The sequence below is a fragment of the Papilio machaon genome, chromosome 2, assembly GCF_912999745.1.
Source record: "Papilio machaon chromosome 2, ilPapMach1.1, whole genome shotgun sequence".
Lineage (NCBI taxonomy): Eukaryota > Metazoa > Arthropoda > Insecta > Lepidoptera > Papilionidae > Papilio > Papilio machaon.
The window spans coordinates 8189837-8210878 of NC_059987.1; the positions used below are offsets into that span (position 1 = coordinate 8189837).

Here is a 21042-nt window from a genome sequence, read left to right on the forward strand (position 1 = left end):
AGTTTTAAAACTATACTGGAATATAAAGGAAACGAATGAAGAACTAAATGCATCAAATAATGATTCCGATTGCTTCTCTTTAAATTCACGCGTACTAATGTCGATGTATTTAACGAACAACTGATTGGATACTTTTAAATTTGACAGACCTAGCAGCACGCGTGGTCGAGGGTCGGCACATTACTCCACACTGAGCGGCTCTGAGGCGCCGCAGCAACAAACCAACAGAGGAACACCACCAACGTTAGAACGAATTCATTTTCTTATTAGTCTTCCTGTAATACATGCGTTTATAGTCAAAACTCTCCTTTATTCCCTTGATATGGAACGACAATCTATACCAACTAAATTCATATTTGCTCATTAAATTTCATAAAATAATATGATAAATACCTCTCTAATAACTAGCAAGGGAACGAGGAAAATAAGTATACGTAAGTGAAAAATCTGAGAATGAGAATTATTGAAACATTGGATGGTAAGTCGTCCTGGATCAGTGATGTTTTGCCAGATATTACTACTGAGGAACATCAACTAATCACAAAGTACTTGGTCGTTGTTGCACATAATTAAAATTCATATTGACGAAAGTAATTAAAGTATAGAAATCTTTATTACCTTCATTTTTATAATGTATTAATATGTAGCTAGTATCAATATATAGCTTTTCTTTTTTCTTGCTAAAATTTTAATTATCAACATTTCCGAGCAGCCGCAGTCGCCCGACCCTCAAACCCTCTACAGCAATCGTTTCCGAAACAAAGTTTGTTGACATCTACGCGTACCCTGCACGCCGGCCTGCCCCAGTCTACCCCCAGCCCACGCCAGACAAGACCGCCGCCAAGTGCCGCAAAGACGTTTGCCTCTTACCAGACTGCTCTTGCGGTGGCAAAGACATTCCTGGTACGTTATTCGTTAAATGTTATTGTGTTCAGGTTTCTTATTTAGTCGAAGTTTCTAAGTGTAAATTATAAAACATCATTAACCAAATGTCGTCCACTGCTGGACATCTCCAAAGAATTAATCACTAGTCCATCTGCCTGTTTCTAAGGACACTACTTATGTCCTGGGGCAGTTTACGTGATACGATAATGTGGATTGACTAAGAGCCCTATTATTTTTGTTTTATTATGATGCCCACTGTGAGATACCACGCTTCTGAAATTAAATTGCACTTCTTTTAAAATTACTGGCTACTTTAGGAAATTTACCCGTCGAGGAAGTGCCTCAAATGGTTCTTATCACATTCGATGACGCTGTGAATGATTTGAATAAGATGTACTACGAAGAGCTTTTCGAAAATGGACGGGTCAATCCTAACGGATGTCCGATATCCTCAACTTTCTATGTATCTCATGAGTGGACCGACTATAGCCAAGTACAAAACCTGTATGCCGATGGCCACGAATTTGCGTCACACACAATATCGTAAGTCTACGAGATCTACATCTACTGGGCCTTCTGCATCTTGGTTTCTTCTGCAACAATCTAAAAGTCGAACATTATTTGAACAATTATGAGTACAGAAAATGTTTGGCTTTTCAACTACACTAACGATTCTTGGCCATCTATACTGGTACTTATATATAAAATAACTAGTTTTGTTATCAACAATGTTTGGTTTTATTCTAATTAATATTTTTCTTTTGTTTTTCTTTTCCTTCCTCTATACCTATCGTATATTACCTCTTCCTGGCACTCTCGGTACCAATAACCAAATGCACGATCATTTACCTACACCCCGCGGCGAAACAGGTGACTTACCGGTGGAGAGTGTGCCTCAGATAGTCCTGCTGACATTTGACGATTCCGTTAACGACCTGAACAAAGTTCTGTACTCGGATCTGTTTGAGAAAGGTCGCGTAAACCCAAACGGTTGCCCGATTAGTGCCACATTTTATGTGTCACACGAATGGACCGATTACAGTCAAGTACAGAACCTTTACGCTTCGGGACATGAGATGGCATCGCATACAATCTCGTAAGTTTTGAAATATAATAAATGCACCATCTCGTAGTAGTTGCACACATTTTATATGTTAATATTATTTATTTCTATATACTTCATTATAATAGCTATAAATTTTCCTTATAATATTAACTTTCATTTATTTCCATTTTAACCGCATACTAACTTTTGTCGTATTTCAACAACGGAAAATTAATAAGCTGTTCCCAAATTTCAGTCACAGTTTTGGAGAACAATTCTCTCAAAAGAAATGGAACCGAGAAGTGGGAGGACAAAGGGAAATTTTGGCGGCTTATGGTGGGGTGAAATTGGAAGACATTCGTGGTATGCGAGCCCCCTTCCTTTCTGTAGGCGGCAACAAAATGTTCAAAATGTTGTACGACTCAAACTTTACTTACGACTCGTCGCTACCAGTGTATGAAAATAAACCGCCGAGCTGGCCGTACACTCTTGACTACAAGTTGTTCCATGACTGTATGATTCCGCCTTGCCCCACTAAATCGTACCCAGGTAAGTTTACCTTTTTAATTAGATTCTTCTGTATTTTACCAAAAAACTGTAAAAAACTGTCTAAGTATTTATAAGTAACTTGAATACTCTTCTCCTAAGAAACACACTAATTCGCTTCTTTGGAGATAAATCAAAAATTCTAAAAGCAATATCTGATTGTATTGAATTTCAGGTGTTTGGGAAGTACCCATGGTGATGTGGCAGGACCTGAACGGCGGTCGGTGCTCGATGGGCGACGCGTGCGCCAACCCGCCCGAGGCCGAGGGCGTATACAAGATGTTGCTCAAGAACTTCGATAGACATTATACTACGAACAGGTAATGATATTCACTGAAAATTGTTTAATGTTAACTAGTAGATTTCTCATACTAAATCTGTCGTAAGGGTCTTGGTCTCTCTGAGTGTGGCAGTAAAAATTCGAATTAATAAATAACAAGAAGCACCAATAGCCTAAAGGTTAAAGGTACGGACAGCCGACCTTCTGGTCGTGGGTTCTAGTCCTTGCCATTTGACAATTATCATAGACCACGTAGCACAAACCCAGAGCTTAGTTGAAATGGTTAAAAGAAAAAATAGTAAATTAAAAATTATCTGCCAATATTTTATACAAAAAACTTACGTATTTCAGAGCTCCATTCGGTCTGTTCTACCACGCGGCGTGGTTCACGCAGCCGCATCACAAAGAGGGTTTCATAATGTTCCTCGATTACATCAATAAGATGAAGGACGTGTGGATTGTGACCAACTGGCAGGCGTTGCAATGGGTTCGCGACCCCACGCCCATCTCTAGACTCAACAACTTCCAGCCCTTCCAGTGCAACTACCCTGTAAGTAATACAAACAAGTGTCAACCAAAAAAAAAAAAATGGTTTAATTAGATTAATTTTTATAGCGATTGTTCTTCACATGAGTGCAAGTCCGTAGAAGTCATACGGACTCCATACATAAAATTGCAGATAATTTAAAGATACAACTACCATTCTAGCTACCAGCGAGCTCTACTTAATCTCTATTCTTACATTTTAGGATCGTCCGAAGAAATGCAACAACCCAAAGGTTTGCAACCTCTGGCATAAATCGGGAGTGAGATACATGAGAACGTGCCAACCGTGCCCGGAGATCTACCCCTGGACAGGCAAGACTGGCATTAAATCATCACGCATCGACAATGAAATCGACGAATAATTCAAACGTCGTAGCTTAATAGAAAAACGAGTACGTCCTTGACAAGTGATATAAGTAAAATAATAAGCCAACGAGGCAAGGACATTCTGTTGTAAATTATTTGAAAATAGAAATTGTTTTTTTAACAGCTACAGAGTGCCATTTAGATTTCGGTGGTCACAAAAATATTTGATCCAAAACAATGTAATTTGTGTTATTCGAAATACATAATGGTGTAAACTCGCTCTATTTTAGCTAACCGTTGTGTTTTGTATTGGAAACTGTGATATTATGTGTTTTCAATCATCCTGTATACTCATGTATCTTTTATTCTAATTAACTATGAAGTTTAATTTCACAAAAGTTTGTAAAACTTTGCCAATTTTATTTCTCTTTTTCTATAGATTCTTTGTATCAGTTTCATGAAGATCTGACTGTTCGTACGGAAGCCATATTAAAATTTAGAAAATAATTTTCTAATCTTGCCAGCTTTGTAGTTGACACTGCCTTTTTGAATTAAATGTAAATATAGTATTAGTTTATATTTAGAGATAGAATTAAGTTTCATATCTAGATAACGGCGTGTTGAATATATGATTAAATATAGGTTTACGCTGATCTAAAGCAAGACATTTGTAAATAAAAGGTAATCCACGCCTTTTACGCTTAAATCCGTTAATTTCACACATATTACCTTTTATATTTAAATTCATCCCTATAATTTTCGCAAAATAAAAATAGAATTAAAACATAAATTAATGAAATGACTTAAAGCAAGCGACGTTTGTTTGTCTTGACTTGGAAAAGCGTATTATTAAAATTTCTTTTTACAAATATCTTAGCATTGCGTAGACGTCTGTCTACATCGCTCTGATGTAGCACATGTCTACGCGACAACTAAAATTACATATTTATTAACTCAACATAATATAATTATTCAAAAATAATAATTGTACCCATTTTGGAACCACAAGCATACGCGCTAAAAATTCCTAATTTTAGTTTTAATTTTAGCTTTGGTATGCTAAAGCAACTAAAGTGGTTAAAAGCGCTTGCTACGAATCTATTTAAAAATTAGAATTTTATTTTTTTATTTAGTACTATTATTGTAAATATAGGTTTAGTATTTAAAATTGGATATACCTTTTTACACTTTGATGTACGATAAGCATTATATTTGATATGTACCCGGCTATTTCGATTTATCTCTGACATGACAATTATTGAGCCCAGTGTCGTTTAGAGCAAGTGGGTATTGTAATTTGCTATCGATTTATTAATATGTTTTCGTAAAAACATTATGTGATCGATACTAGATAATAAAAGCTACAAATTATCTTCTGTTTCAATGATTTCCTTCCTTTAGTGAGCTTAACATACGCAAATACAACCTGATGATCCACGATTTTTATCTTTGTCTTTTGAAATAAAAAATAATACATTGTGTTCTTATTCATTTAATATTTGGATATTCAAAATATTTACCGATATAAATATAAATATATAGATATAAATAGATTATAATTATAGTGTAATACTACATAAGTGATATAAACATTAGTAGCAAAGAAATTTCATTTCACATAGCGGCGAAACAAACTAGATTTTTTATGTAGTGGTCACAAGTTTTGAATTACAGTTTGATTCGTGTTACACCGTACATTGAATGTCTTTGATTGTTGCATATTTCATAGTTCATACAGTCCGAAGAATTGCTTTTTGATCAGTTTTTAGTATTCATGATCGAAACGATAGCGATGAAGTCATAAAAAATTACAACTCAATCATATCACCTGACTACTGATGTATTATGTATCAAGGTCTAACAAAACACTACATAAAGGTACAACGAGGTTTTATTTCACACATTTCAATATCCACTCTCGATGGTACAGAATGAAGTTTTTAGACATAACATTTTTGATTACGTTTTGTAGCGTAGTTATCAGTCAGCAAATAGAATTCTACGCGTCTCAGTCACTATTAACAAAAAGTAAAATAAAGCATGTTATGGATCAAAGGTCTGCTGGGAAAGACAAACCTATCCAAGGAACGGTTGGAAAATTTAAAATTTATTCCGATTGGAAGCCTTTTCAAAATGATAATAAGACTATGAATAAAGGTCCAGTAAAGAGGGCAGTAGATCCAGTGTTTCATGGAAATCCTAAAACAAAAGAAGAGTTATGGCATGAAAACTTTTTAGGAGAAATGAATCTGAATGATCACAGACCTTCGCTTATATCCTTACTTCATAATATTACACTCACATATTTAAAAGATTGCACTCCCGTTATACTTTATGATAAAAAAGTTAAAACAGAAGAGATTCATTTATTCGAAAATTTCTTGAAGAATTTTCCTATATCCTTTACACATGGCTATATTGAAGATAATATAAAATTAAAACATCCAAAACTTTTAACAATTCGCCAATATTGTCTGCATTATATAGTATTTCTATCCGATGTGAAAAGAATAGCGAATGTATTGGGCAAGCAATCTGAAAGTAAGGTAATAGTGGTAGCAAGATCATCACAATGGACTGTACATGAGTTTCTCGCCAGTCCTCTCTCTAGGATGTTTATCAATTTACTCGTAATTGGACAAAGCTTAAGAGAAGGAGACAATAAATCGGTAACTTGATACACATTCATCTTATTGGAACTTTATGCTTGGATTTGTGTATTATTTTTATTTGTGCTTTATTGCATGAAATCACGTTTGCATGGTTTTGTGTTTTCTACAAGTATTTATTGGCTTCAACAGTTCCAGGAAGCGCCGTATATTTTATACACACACGAATTGTATACTGATGGCTTAGGTGCCAGTAAACCCGTTGTGCTAAACTCTTGGTCTAATAATAAATTTTCTAGGCAAGTGAATTTATTTCCATCTAAAGTGACTAAAGGATACGCCGGTCACCGATTCACTGTAGCAGCTTCAGTTAAACCACCTTTCATATTTAAAAGGTAATTTGTATAATTATACGAGTAGAATAACTTATAAGATAGCTAAATATGATATTAATTGTTAAATATTTAGGATCATAATCGATCCCAAGGACGGTAATATTAAAACAACTTGGGATGGAATTGAGATGAAACTTCTGAATTTGTTAGCAAAAAGAAATAACTTTTCGATCGAGATTGTTGAACCTCGTGATTTAAGCTTGGGGTAAGAACAGTTGTAATTATATTATATTTATTTATTATATTTGATATATTGATACAAGAAAATAAAAATTCATACAATTTAGACCAGGTGCGGCTGTTGTTAAAGAAGTTATGATGGATAGAGCGGACATTGCAGCTGCAGGCTTGTATGTAACGAGCGAAAGGTTGTTTAATTTGGATTTAAGTTTTCCACATTCGCAAGATTGTGCAGTTTTCATAACACTCATGTCTACTGCTTTACCAAGGTATGAACTTCATCCATTTTTATTAGGCTTTAACTACTTTTGAGATTTTGCGTTTTATTTATGATAGATAATGGCAACAACTGCTATATTGTCTAAACCTTAAGACAACCAAATCATCCATTAGTCTTGTTTCAGATATCGAGCAATTCTAGGACCATTCCATTGGCATGTATGGTTAGCTCTGACGTTTACCTACTTGATCGCCATTTTCCCTCTTGCTTTTTCTGATAAACATACTTTACGGCATTTGATTAACAATTCAGGTGAAGTAGAGAATATGTTTTGGTACGTTTTTGGAACTTTTACGAATTGTTTCACTTTTGTGGGTAAAAATTCGTGGAGTAAGACGACGAAGATAACTACAAGACTACTTATCGGTATAACTTTTTTACTGTATTCGAAATTTCTTTTTCTTTTTTAGCCGACTTCAAAAAGAAGGAGATTATCAAGTCGACTGTATTTTTTTATTGTAATAATTTGTTTTTAAGGTTGGTACTGGCTGTTCACAATAATAATAACGAGTTGTTATACTGGATGTATAATAGCGTTTGTCACTTTGCCAATTTTCCCAGATACTGTTGATACCATAAAACAATTGCTTGCTGGATTTTATAGAGTAGGCACTTTAGGTAAGGAAAAGTTGTCACTTATAATGAAAATCCTGGGTAAATATGCTTCGAAATATTATTTTTTAAAATTAATATTCATTCACAACTTCGTATGTGTGTAAGAAATGATGAATAGTTTAAATAATGTGAAATACTGAGTGTATCCCTCGTAGGACCGAATGACTCGGTCCAATGAGAAACACCCAAAATATTAAATAACTAAGAATGTGCAGCAAATCCTTATTAATTGGTAATGTTATAAGTAAATAAGAGGTTTATAAAATTTTAATAAATATATTAGCTTATATTGTACTATCTAAAATATGTTTTCTCTTTACATTTTACAGATAGGGGCGGATGGGAAACATGGTTTCTAAATTCTTCTGACCCTAACACAAACAGACTTTTTAAGAAAATAGAATACGTACCAGATGTGCAGTCCGGCATCAGAAATGTTACAAGGGCGTTCTTCTGGCCGTATGCATTTTTAGGATCACAAGCTGAGCTCGAATATATTGTTCTGGCAAATTTTACTGATATGAGGCATGTTTGTGAAGAATTATATAACAGTAGATTTTTTTAATTAAATATTAATAAGGTAATTTTTAACACGGTAGTCGACAGTTTGCTAATCATAAGCTCTCCCAGGGTCTTAAATGTGACGCATTTGTAATCAGTTTCTGTCTTTTTATGGAAAAAATCGACTTCTAGGTAAAAAAAAGCCATTGAAGTCTTCCTGATGGTATTTATCTTATGTCATGTTTGACAATGTTCAAGTAAGTCCTGAATAAACTAATTGGAATTTATTGGTCAAATAAAGTTGTCGTTGGTGTTTCTCAATCTCTCAATAAGCTAAGAAAAGCAAACTATTTTGACAGGAAGTATTATGAGTTAGTTAATTTATTCGTTATTTATTTATCTTTACTTGGACATTGTGAAACAGGCCCTTATTCTTCTAATTGACAGTTTTAATTTTCAGTTCAAAACGTGCCAAGCTTCACATATCAAGTGAATGCTTTGCGCCGTTTCAAGTAGCTTTAGGCTTTCCTCGGAACTCCGTATACTATGACAAGCTCAGCAGCGATGTTCATAGATTATTGCAGAGCGGAATCATAAATAAAATAGTCGATGAAGTCCGCTGGGAAATACAACGGAGTTCCTCTGGCAGATTATCGGTATGAAATCGGTTGTTTTAAGTTCATCCTAACTAGTTCAGAAACATCACAAGATACAAGACCACAATAGACTATTATAGATTTAATTATGACGTAAGAGGGTTCAAATTTATTGAACTACTTCATTTTTTCTACATACATATCTACAACGAATAAAAAGTGACTTGCACATATAGTACATAGATTAAGGCATGATGTATTTGAACATTTCAGGTTGGTAAAGTGTCTCAAAAAGTAAATTCAGTTCAAGAGAAAGGACTGACACTAGAAGATACACAAGGAATGTTTCTTCTTCTTGGCGCTGGCTTCTTAATAGCTGGTGGGGCTCTTTTAAGTGAATGGATGGGAGGTTGTTCAAGGAAGTGTACAATGAAACGAACAAAACCTACTTCAGTTAGTTCAGAAAATTTAATACCCAATAATGCTTATTTTGGTATCCGAGAAAAAGGTTTAAATACTAGTGAATCCACAGATTCATTGAACGGTCAAGTTATCAATGTTTCAGAAGAAAGTATTACTATACATAATGAGTTTAATTTATTTGAATTTAGTTCGAAATCAAGTTCTGCTGATATAGATAAAGAAGTACAGGACATATTTGAAATGGATTATCGGAAAGATCAAGAATCATTTGAGATTGAAAATGTAAAAACAAACACTGCGTTTGGAGAATTTGTGAACATTTAGAATTAGATTGTTTGTGATTTTTTTTTAAATTACAATTAAGATAATTTAGAAAAATTTAGATGTAAAACCTCCTTCTTTTTGAAGTCGGCTAAAAAATAAATGTGATTGAAGTTTAATTGTAGACTTTTTCAGTATTAGTACTAGGAAATAAATCATGTTTGATTTATATAGTCTGTAGTTTGCGCAGATAGTCGTGGGTGTAAAATGATATAAGTAAATGACATACAATCTTGACATCCAACTCTTTATTATCGTTCGAACAGTCATCAAAATAATTTATAACAATTTTCTAACACTGTCCATTAACATTAAAATATCAATCAACCACTGAGATGTTGCCGATGTTCACAATTCATACTTTATACAGGGCAGAGTCGGCTGGCTGACTGACTGGCTGGCAGGTTTGCTGACCGCAGACAGTTGCCGGCCGACTTCATCGTAATGCAATATTTGGCCCGGCCTCACACTTACAAAATAATTATACAATATGACTTAAATTCCCAAGAAACGGTTCCGAAAAGTCGCAACCGCTTCGACACTAACAGTAAAATATCGAATAAAATACAACAAGATTTCGATTTGTTGTAAAATCAAACGAAAGTATACCTAATACCTACCTAAGCATTTGTTACATTACGTATTGCACGACTGATGTTACGAAACAAACTGTGAAATCGACTTGAGTATTCAATAAGGATATGTATTTATAGGTACATCTAAAATCTATTCGGGTCGTACATAAGAATGGCTGTGGAGCAATAGCAAGAGACGAGGCGGGCGTGGCTTCAAACTACCGCGCAAAATCTCAAGCGATCTCCAACAATATACACTTATGACTACCTTTTATTAAATGCAACAAATTTATCATTCTATAAGCTGAACGGAAGGTAAATAGCCCTTTGCTATTGGTACACAGCGGAACGATCAAGGTAAACATGCACAAATGTAGGTACATCTAAAAAACAAAACGAGCAAACCTTTTTTTACAATAACACACAACACGGTTGTGCGTCCAAATGAATAATATTTAAATATTAATAATTAATTAAATGTGAAATCATTCCCGATAGCAAAGCTCACAACCTCGGAAATTATGCTCCCAATACCAGCTTACTGATCAAATATTTTATACAAGAAGTTAACATATATTATGTGCTGTCGACAAACTAGCTAACGTCATCTTGAGTTACCACTGAAGAAACACTAGTACAAAAACATAGTTATCTCTGTTTTACAAAAGAGATTAAGAGAGATGACAAGATTTTAATACATGTGCTTCAGCAGTGAGAACCTGAAGTTAATGACGCCTTATGTTTCTTACGTGAAGAATTCATGTACTTCGATTAAGATGAGTCACATCATTTCATTGTAAATAAACTCATCTGTTAATCGACGCTATTTCTAAGTAAATGTATTAACACCAGTTTTTACATCGCTTAACAATTTGATCAGTGCATCAGAATCTTTGATAGGTAGGTAACTATGTATTGAAACAAGCTACTTAGGAAACGAAAAATTCAAGGCTCATTTCCAAACGATTTCATACGACCAAAACTTAACGTTTGAGCAATTTTCTAGAATGCACAATCTTTGTAACTATAGAATTTCACTGCCGCGATACAAGTATTAGTGTATGTTGTATTTTGTTAAAGAGCAATGTAACAACAGTGGAATTCTACTGCAACAAATTACTAGGAACGGATAACCGAAACGGAGGTAACGGAATTTTTTGAAATTTTTAGAATTGTTTTATCACATCAACAATTTTATTCTAATATTTAAAGTGTACATGAATTTTATATAGTTCCCGCAATAGGGAAAAACGTCGATTACGTTCAAGTATTAAAATACTTTAATTTAGATTTTACAAAACTAATCGTGTATATTATTTTACAATGCGAAAAATACATTTTATACTCGTTCAGACTTTTGAACATCAAAACTGGTTACATCCCTGTACAATTTTTAACTAATACAATATTAAAATTTTGTTACTGTGATGTGAAGTATTCGTCTAATTCATGTAAACATTTTTTAAGATTTATATTTTTAATATTTACAAAGACAAATTTAATTTCGTCCGAACTAACAACATTTTTGTATAACGACGAAACCACGAAGACAATGGTATTTAATACATTAATAATTTAATAATGACACCAATTTGGTGATAACAATAACATTGTACATTTTAAATTATCTGGTATTTTAAAAAAAGATTCAAGCAGTATATATAAGTACAAATATCGTATAAAATGGTCACATTAGGCACCGTGAATAAGGCAACTACAGTGAACAGATACAAGGGGTCAATGATAACACGGAACAAAACTCCATCACAGGATTATTAGTTTTATTTAAAAAAAACATTTATTTTTAATTCTGAGATGAATTTTTGTAGGAAAAGGAGGACAAGTGATTCAAGCGACATCAATAATGATGCAAACAATGATAATAAACAATTATATATATCTATATATAAGCTGTTTAACATACTTGATATATAACTACAATTATTGTATGATACAGTGATTACATAATAATTTCTAAAAATAGGGCGGACGTGATTTTATAGTGCTGTACCAAAATAGGTTATTTTTCGTGTGATAAATATATATCTTTGTGTATCTGTGTAAAGCTATATTATTTGACATTGTATATCATTAGCTGGATATATTAATATATCTTATGAGTTAAATAAAATCGATACAGCTTCAGATCACATTAACAAAATACTATGTTCTAACAACAAGCTTTAACTTTTCACATAGTAACCGATTACAGCTACTAAATACTTACATATGTACTTTCCAAGTACGCTATTACAATATATGATATTCAAAATTGACTTTGATTTTTGGTCTGACAATGAGTAACGCCCGCACCTTCCTTCTGTGTATACACATTTTAGTGAGAAGTTTGTGTTTGAGCGAGAGGGCAAAGTCAGTTCAGTTGCAGGGATCTAGTGTGTTACGACTTACGATACAATGTAAACGGTGTTTGTTCACTTACGAGACTGCTTACAGTGCGAGTGTATTCATAAGAATTTTAAAGCTTCGTGTGGTACCTCCATATCGACTCTAGTTAACATTATCTACTTATGTATATTACATAACATTCGTTCCTAACGGGACTTGTATACATATTATGTAAATATTATTATGTTCTCATGTATAAATATGTCTATACATACAATTTCCAATACATATAACTTATTATCTTCAGTGATGACTACGCTTACTTAATTTTACAAAGATTCAAAGTTCGGATGTCACACTATAATTATATATTTAAAATGGCACAAAAAAACTTTTAAAACACTAACACAAATGTCAACATTCTTTTTTTAGTCTGTCACGTACTTGCACACTGTTGTCTTTGCTATGCACTACGTCGCCAAGTCGCACTACCTCGGACTACGTCGCCACTTCGCACTACCTCAGACTACGTCGCCACGACGCACTACTTCGGACTACGTCACTCGGCTGCTCACAGACAGTTCCCTCACTTGAACCTCAGTGTTTGTCTTCACTTACTATTACTAATTTTAAATTGACTAAATTTTAAGCTAAACAGACAATGGCACGGATTGTACAAATAATGTTTTCTATTTACATGGGATACAGCGATCTAAGTATACGTTATGTACGTTTATAATATTACAAAAAAGTTGTTCAAGAAGTTTGCATTTATCTGTAACATTGTACTTAAATTTAACATTAAATCTTACTCTTTAGTGTACTTGCACGTGCAGTAATAGTAATTACGTATTAAAGAAGGGTTAAGCATTTCTTATGTTTCAACATCGACTCGTTCTATGAAAGGATACATTTAGCATCGGCTCCTTTCCGACGGAGCTTTTGAAATTTAATAATGTCCAAAACGCGAACCGTGCCATCAATTTTGAGCACCTTCAATTCAGATGCACCTTACCATGTCAGACTTTTGATAGTTTAACATTGTTACACTTCGAATTCAGCACCGAGGGAAAGAGCGGGAGTGGGTTGCGATATCGAACGTAGGACTGCAGGACGGTACCGAAGGTCGGAGGCCGGGGCTGGGCGCTCAGCAGTGCGGGTGCAGGGGCCTCGGACAGGGGCCGAAGGCCTCGTAGCCTAGCTATGTGGCCCAGCCCTCGATCCGCTGCCTCTTCGTGTGCGGCTGCTCGTAGTCCAGCGGCACGGTGTTCGCATGCCGCATGTCCTGCCCGGCCGGCGAGCCCATGTTGCTTGATGTTACTGAACCTGAAACGAATATGTCTAACTCTATGGGAAAGTCTAACTGAAAAAGTGATTCCTTGTCGAGGACGTAACAAACAATGCTATCATACCATTGGCAATCATAGAATACCTCACATCTTTCTCAATTACCTCTAACGACCTTTCTAAACGACGAGGAGAAAAAGGGCAGAAAAAGGATTTATCCCTTTCCTATGCGTCTCCTCCTCCGTCAAATCCATTTCCCCTTCACATCATTTATTTATAAGAATAGAGTGGGAAGGGATAGGGGACTAAAGTTAGGCTTCCGAAACGCACACTCATCAGACGAAACGCGGAGTCGCTTTTATTTGACGCGTTTGTTCTATGTGGTCTTGGTATTTAACCTGGCGAGCCGCCCCAGTCTAAATAATAGTCGGTTAAAGTATTCCTAGGTTAGGTCTATGTATAGTTATTGTTAGGGGTGTTATGTGTGAATTGATCTCACCATCGATGACTCCAGAAAGATGCGCAGGCTGCGGTGCGGGCGCGGGTGCGAGCTGTGCTCGGTGCAGGTGGTCGGGAGCGCGCGGCGGCGACACCGGTTCCGCTTTGATCTTCACGTTGCTAGGTGACGGCGCGGGCGGCGGCGTCCCCCCACCTCCCAGTACCGGCAAACTGCGGGTTAAACTTGAATCTTAATCGTCTTAAATGTATAGTGCTAAAAACATTATTTAACTAAAGTAACTTGAATTAAAACAGTTTTTGTGTTAGGTTTTACGTTAACAAAACTTAATTTCAAATCTCATTGCTTAAATTGGATAAAGTAATTGCTTTTAAACAAAATCTGTTGTGGTTTTTCGACAATGTTTTCGTCTAGGTTTTAAGCAAAAAATAATCCACGTAACAAGAGTACTCGAGCGGAACGCGTTTAACCTCAATAATACTAAAAGATCGGAAAATTCAATGTACAATTACTGGCTCCGATAGCCGTGATCGTCTAGTGGTTAGGACCCTACGTTGTGGCCGTAGTAACCCAGGTTCGAATCCTGGTCACGGCAGCGAAAAGCTATTACGGCGGAGCCAACTTTTGTTGGTTTTTTAATTTAGATTTAAAATTTTGCGTAAAATAATTATGTTTCATCATATTCCACTCGATGTAGGGTCGGTATATTTGTTATAATTTTTTTTAATTTAAGATGTAAAAAAAATCTTTATTCCCGAGCTTTTTCTAATACTATAATGAATATATTTTCATGCAATGAATTATGTATTAAATGAACTCGATGAAAAGCAGCTAAATGAGATAATTTTATTTTTGTACAGTATTTCACATGTAAATCGGTATAAAGTTACATAACGTTGGGTACATTTTTCAAATGTATAGATATTATTCGAAATGAGAAAGGTAATGTTAATTATTGTTAACATAAGAAATTACAAAAGTTCTTATTGGTCTCATTTTCTTACAATATGTGTGAATAACAACTGAATAGAGAAATGGATTGTAACCAGCTGTCCCTGGATTAGTATGAATTTTACTGGTAAATAATAACATGAGGTATGAATCTGTGCGTTGGCTTTGTGTTAATGCATTACGTGATCATGTTGCGTGATATTTCAAGAAAATCTCATGTTATTTTGCACGCGTTGTAATAAGCTAGGAAAGCACGTAGTAATTAAGCTCTTTATGACTCACCGCTTTTTAATGAAGATGATTATAAGCGTGATTAATGGATAATAGTTATGTTGGATATAAAAAGATTGGGCACAGACATGTACCTGTTGTGCTGTAGTGTCTGCAACTGGTGCGCGCCCCAAGATAGTCCGATTCCCATGTCCGAGGTCATGCTGAAGTCCTGTGGTCCGAAATTGCCGAGTCCTGAGTAGCTGAGTGGTGTCTGGAAAAAAAGAGAAATAATTTAAACAATTAATATGGAATAATCACTATGGAAAGACAGGATTCGAAGTTGACAAAGAGTATAAGGATTCGCCTTGATCAATTTAATTTGTTCTGATTTGAAATTTTGCAAATGTTTAAGTTCACTTTGAGTTTTTCATCGTAATAATATACTATCAATTCACCGTTACTCAATATACCCTCTTTCCTTAATTTACTTCGTTTACTCTAACTTGATCCCATTTACTCTTCTATATCATCTAGTCAATGCTTTTTCTCGACTATTCCTCTCGTTATCACGACTATTTATATTCGATTTCGTTTTGTAGGTGGTTGTTAGTTGTCTCACCTCTCCGGTGTATGATATGTCATCCTGCGGCGGCGGCATGGCACCGGGTATGACGACGCGCAGGTTGTTGTGTCGTGGCGAGTGATGCGGCGCATGGTGCGGCTTGTGTGCATGCCGGTGCGGCGAGGGCGCCGGCCCGGGGGAGGGCGAGGGCGTGCACGCCGCACCTAGCGGCGACGCAGATCCCGGGTACCCGTTTGACATCTCCAACATTCCTCCGCTGGGGTATACTAGAAATTGCAGGGAATTTTGAAGTTAGTTTAGTGAAAAAGGAGATACGAGTTTCTTCTTCATAAAGGCAGAAAAAACAAAATAAAATCTCAACCGATTGTATTTTTCTATTACAATAAAATATTATAGTCATAGGAAGAAAAGACGAGTGAAAAGTATATACCAGAATCGGTTTCCGAAGACGATGGCCGTGGACTGATAGAGGTATGCATCTGGGGGCTGGCCTGCAGCATAGACTGGTCGTAGCTGCCAACCGGCACGCTCACGGGCAGGTTGTAGTTGGCGCCCGTTACTCCCACGCCCACTCGGCTGCCGTTAAGCTGATTCCTCTGCATCATCATTTGGAATTCCTCGTCGATCTTCGTGTATTTGGCTTCGGTGCGCGGTGTCAGGTTGTACTCGGGCTCGGCCTCCGGGCTGTCCGGTGACATCACTCCGTTCTTATGCTCTTTCTTCGTGAGTGCCTGTAAGTGTCAGCGAAACCAGCTCAGGTGGCTTGACGAGCCAAGATCGTATATACTATATGGGTGGGTTTTCGCATGCATTAATTAGAAACACCCTCTATACAAACCATATTAGTATTTTTATTTCTACGACAATCGTTCCACAATCGAAATAAGCTTTGCTTATTGCTCTATGGATGTAGTGAGGGTTTAAGAGTGCTTCAAATAAAATTAGAAAAAAAAGTAAGAAAAATTAAATTACACTAAGCTCTAATTTAATTGTACGTGAAATTTTTTTAGCGTACATATGTGTGTAGTGTCGAATGCAATGATACAACACTGACTTTACCCTTGTATCACATCACGGACTCGTGGTAGGTAGGAATGGTTAATTCAAATAAACACAAACATATTTACAAAACCCATGCTGAACAACGAAAAAAAAAACAACATAAACATTTGGGGTGTCTAGTCGTAAACTGTTAGTACGAAACACGAGGGTCTGGTGTTTTGGTTTGGTTTTTTCTTTTTTTTTATTATTTCTAACAGGAAATAAACTGGCATGCTGGTCGGTACACTAACGTATACGTGATTAACTTAATTACTTCATTGGAATACACGGTAGTGTGGAGATATACGGAGTGTTTTTTTTTACTATTTTTTTAGTAATAAATGTTGAATATGCATTAGGTTTGTTTGTGTAAGTAAAAGCGCGCGGTTAATGGGATAAGTCAATATTGCATAGACATTGCATTGCGATCACGGGCACACAGATGACGCCGTACTTAATGTACCTCGATGATGTTCCGGTTGGTGAGTGACTCGTGCGGCTCGTTGTATTCCGTGTACTTGAGAAGAACCTGCAACCACACAACAGCACCCATGAACATCATTCACACGTCATTCAAACCAGTAATTGTATTGTGGACACTTTTAGAAGCCCCTGCATATGGCGATTATGATCCGACAAAAGACGTGCGTATAACAAGACTGACTCAAAGAGGTTCGTTTAAATTTTCATTGCATAATATTTTAAGTACAATATTTATTAAAAAAAAATAGTTATATTCACAATTAACTCTTCGCAAACAAACAAATCTATCATTTTTATTTATATGAAATAATATTATAAGAAGGATACTCTTAATACTATTAAGTTCATTTTTGTTATTTTTATTTTGTATCTCAGTATTTGTTCGTAGAAGAATTATGCCCTATCAGGGTAATTGACTCGTTAATTAGCAATTTATTTGGAAAGTATCCAAAAAGGACAGAAACAAAATTATGCAAATGCATTTGTCGTGTCAGTCCGAATGTCGTTCTCACGTCTGGAGACTTAAGACCAACCTAAAAACTACTATTTAAGCAATATTTTATTCTTAATAGTACTATATTATAGTATATATAAAGAACCAACTTTATTGATAACACAGTTTTTAGTGATATCTTTAAATGCGAATTTCATGTAAACCCATACACGGCTAAATTGCTATTATCATTTAAAAGTTAAATTATTACTTTAAGTATTGGTAGCATTTTTATACATTACGATTTACTTAGACGATTTAAATTGACTTGAAAACCGATACCTTGTAATTTCAACCAGTTATTTATCACAAGATTTTCTTAATATTATCAAATATAATACTTCGTGTAACATACTATAAATAATCGTGATGCAACTTGCACATATCTGAGAAGAATTCAATTATATGAGTGTAGCCAACCCGCACTGGGCCAGCGTGGTTGACTATGGCCTAGTCACTCCTAACTTGGGGCAGACTCCGAGCCTCTCAGTGGGGACGTTTAGTGAGCTGATGATGATGATAATACTTAATTTATTTAAAGTTTAATAAAACTAATGCTACCTCTAATTAAATCCTTAAATTAAATTTAATTTGAGTTTCTTACGTTTCAAGTGTTCTCAGTTATTTTGTGTGTTTGATCGATTTTAAACACTGATTCGTCATTCGATTTATTCTTTTCTGAATTGTCCTATAGTTCGATTTTTAACTTTATTATCTTTGACATGTTAACTTTGGTTACTGAGACTAAAATCTCTGTACAAAACATATAATCATCCTTGTCGTTTCCTTTAATAAAGAAGAGATAACGATATGTTTTAAACAGGGATCTTGGTTCCAAAAACTCAATGTAAATAATTTCGATTATTGATCTTGTTACCTTGTCCATATCGGTGCTGGCATACTGGTAGAGTTTGTTGTTTGAGCTGAAAATGATGAGAGCTATCTCACAGTCGCACAACACACTCAGTTCGTACGCTTTCTTCATCACGCCGAATTTGCGCTTGTTGAACGTCACCTGGAAGTATGAAAACATTTTGATTATTCTCATCTGATACCTAATAGTAAGAATTCACAAGCCCAATAAGAGTTAAATGGGAATGTATTCAGTAAGCGTGACTGTGTTAAAAAAATGTATTTAAGTGATAAATGAAAAAAGCATCTACAGTTTCTCTGGTGTTGCTGTTATATGGGAATCGAATATAACTTCGAAAGATCACACTGCTTGTTTACCTTTTAATTTAAATACCTATATAAATACTGCCAATCAAAGAAATAAGTGTAAAACTAATAATATTTTTACGTGATCATGATATCATATTTTATGGAGTTTATCGATTTAATAATTGAGGTACCTAACTATCAGGTAAATATAACCTTAAATTTTTATGCTGAGTACATTTGATACTGATCAAAAAATATAATATTTTTAAATATTGATTTTAGATAAGAAGTTTGTTAAAACTTTTATGACATGTTATGATACAAAAATTCAAAAATTTATAAAAATTTTAAAAACCACAAAATTAATTATATGTTATAATGTATATTGAATGGAATATTTTTTTAGATGTAAAGATAAAAATTACTTGGACATTAATATGTTACTGAACATTAAATAACAATGTTAACATTATAACAAAAATTATGTCCACTTCACAATATTGAACATATAATTTTAGTCTATATGTGTTTTTTCAAGAATTTGGAGGTAGTCGTAGGGTTGGTATCAGGCAGGCGACCGGCCGTAAAAAATGAAGCCAAATCTTTAAGGTTGTGCTGACCCCACGTGAGTGGGATAAGACCAGGCAGATGATGTGTTTTGTAAACTTGTCTATAAGTTTCTTAAATTCAAAATTTCTTTTTAAGATTTATTTAATGGCAAAATTTTGCCACACATAATCAACATGTACCAAAATATTAACCGCTATTCGCGAATATTTGCCCAAAATCTCCATTTTCAGAAATCTTTCTACACAGCTTAATAAGCATGAAAGAAAATATGCAACCTTATATGACATTAAATTCCCACGTTACTTTTATGATTTGCAAAAATTCGCGACAGTATTTAACAAATTTATACTCTAATAAAACCTTTTTAACGAAATGCGGCATTTAACGGCAAAAGTTTATGAAAATAATAAAACGGTTATTCAGTTTTTATTAGCGTTACATTCTTTCTGGTTTTTATTTAATTATGATAAAAGGCTACGCAATAATTGTTGACAAAGAAAGTCTTTATACAGAAAGTTACTGTAGTAATATTTATTAGGTCAAGGACAATTATTAAAATTAATGAGGATCTTTATTGTTTTTCGACGCATTACGATTTAAAATTCAACATTAGCACGCAATTATGCACGTTGGTGATACCATTTTGTGGTTATTTACAACCAATTAATTTAATATTGTCTTGTTTTCCTCAAAACAAAAAGTCGATGCAAACCGCTGTTTTATCTCTTTGGCGATGCGTTATTTTGTTGTCAAGGTGTTGATAAACTTTTTTTAATTCGTTATGTTATAATTAAGTGTTGTATTATTTTTTTAAATACGTATAATAAAAATGATATAAAATCAAAGATTAATTCATTCTAGTGGCACTAAATACCATCACACATTTATAGTAAAACAAAGAAATTAATAAATATAGATAATCACTAATGAAAATCTTGTAAGTGCCACCTTATGGACAAATATTTTTTCCGACATTGTACCTAATAACGAAAACTCTCATAACACTTTACATGATTATATAATTTTTAACCCTTTTCAAATAGAGTTCACGTTATACGAGCTTCATCTACGCTAATACGTATGACATTGTAATCAAAAACATAGTATGACTACGATGGAATAGTATACATACGTAAATTCAGGGTCAAAGCGACCGTCAAAATGCAAATATGACCTTCACAACTATAATTTCAGTCTGACTCCCCTATTACAAAACCATTTAACACAGATCCTCTTCGCCGTCTGCGTTCAGTCAAAACATACGAAAATAGGGATGATTATAACAGGAAGAGAGGTCTTTGTAAACTTGGTCTTTAATACTGTACAAGTGTAATCGTATAATTAATAAATTACT

The 21042-nt window shown here is 34.6% G+C and overlaps 3 protein-coding genes and 1 non-coding gene across 11 annotated transcripts in view; 3 read left to right on the top strand and 1 right to left on the bottom strand.

Annotated features, from left to right (window-relative positions):
* LOC106716919 (mucin-5AC) overlaps positions 1 to 4558 on the top strand; it is an 81239-nt gene extending 76681 nt beyond the window's left edge. For 5 of the 6 annotated variants that reach the window (XM_045682820.1, XM_045682831.1, XM_045682825.1 and 2 more), the window contains 7 exons: positions 148 to 243; positions 713 to 903; positions 1756 to 1981; positions 2187 to 2479; positions 2652 to 2796; positions 3108 to 3306; positions 3506 to 4558. In XM_045682820.1, coding sequence (XP_045538776.1) covers positions 148 to 243; positions 713 to 903; positions 1756 to 1981; positions 2187 to 2479; positions 2652 to 2796; positions 3108 to 3306; positions 3506 to 3664 — 1309 coding nt within the window. In that variant the 3' untranslated portion in view covers positions 3665 to 4558. Of the gene's footprint in view, positions 1 to 147; positions 244 to 712; positions 904 to 1202; positions 1429 to 1755; positions 1982 to 2186; positions 2480 to 2651; positions 2797 to 3107; positions 3307 to 3505 lie in introns of all 6 variants that reach the window. The other variant, XM_045682822.1, reaches the window with a different exon arrangement.
* Positions 4559 to 5296: 738 nt separating this feature from the next.
* Positions 5297 to 13043, top strand: LOC106716850 (ionotropic receptor 21a). Its single transcript, XM_045681504.1, has 10 exons — positions 5297 to 6277; positions 6410 to 6612; positions 6686 to 6817; positions 6900 to 7061; positions 7197 to 7438; positions 7550 to 7690; positions 8017 to 8212; positions 8649 to 8844; positions 9058 to 9489; positions 12882 to 13043. The coding sequence occupies exons 1-10, from the start codon at positions 5447 to 5449 to the stop codon at positions 13041 to 13043; spliced, it is 2697 nt and encodes an 898-aa protein (XP_045537460.1). The 5' UTR covers positions 5297 to 5446.
* The window catches only part of LOC106716924 (myocyte-specific enhancer factor 2), a 47800-nt gene continuing 39763 nt past the window's right edge, over positions 13006 to 21042 (bottom strand). Inside the window, exons 3-9 of one of the 3 annotated variants that reach the window (XM_014510593.2) lie at positions 18835 to 18972; positions 17445 to 17510; positions 16371 to 16659; positions 15977 to 16206; positions 15504 to 15628; positions 14236 to 14405; positions 13006 to 13775 (exon numbers count right to left, since the gene is read on the bottom strand). In XM_014510593.2, coding sequence (XP_014366079.2) covers positions 13651 to 13775; positions 14236 to 14405; positions 15504 to 15628; positions 15977 to 16206; positions 16371 to 16659; positions 17445 to 17510; positions 18835 to 18972 — 1143 coding nt within the window. In that variant the 3' untranslated portion in view covers positions 13006 to 13650. Of the gene's footprint in view, positions 13776 to 14235; positions 14406 to 15503; positions 15629 to 15976; positions 16207 to 16370; positions 16672 to 17444; positions 17511 to 18834; positions 18973 to 21042 lie in introns of all 3 variants that reach the window. The other 2 variants (XM_014510592.2, XM_014510590.2) reach the window with 2 other exon arrangements.
* Trnah-gug lies at positions 14717 to 14788 on the top strand. Its single transcript has one exon. It is a non-coding gene; the product is annotated as a tRNA-His (tRNA).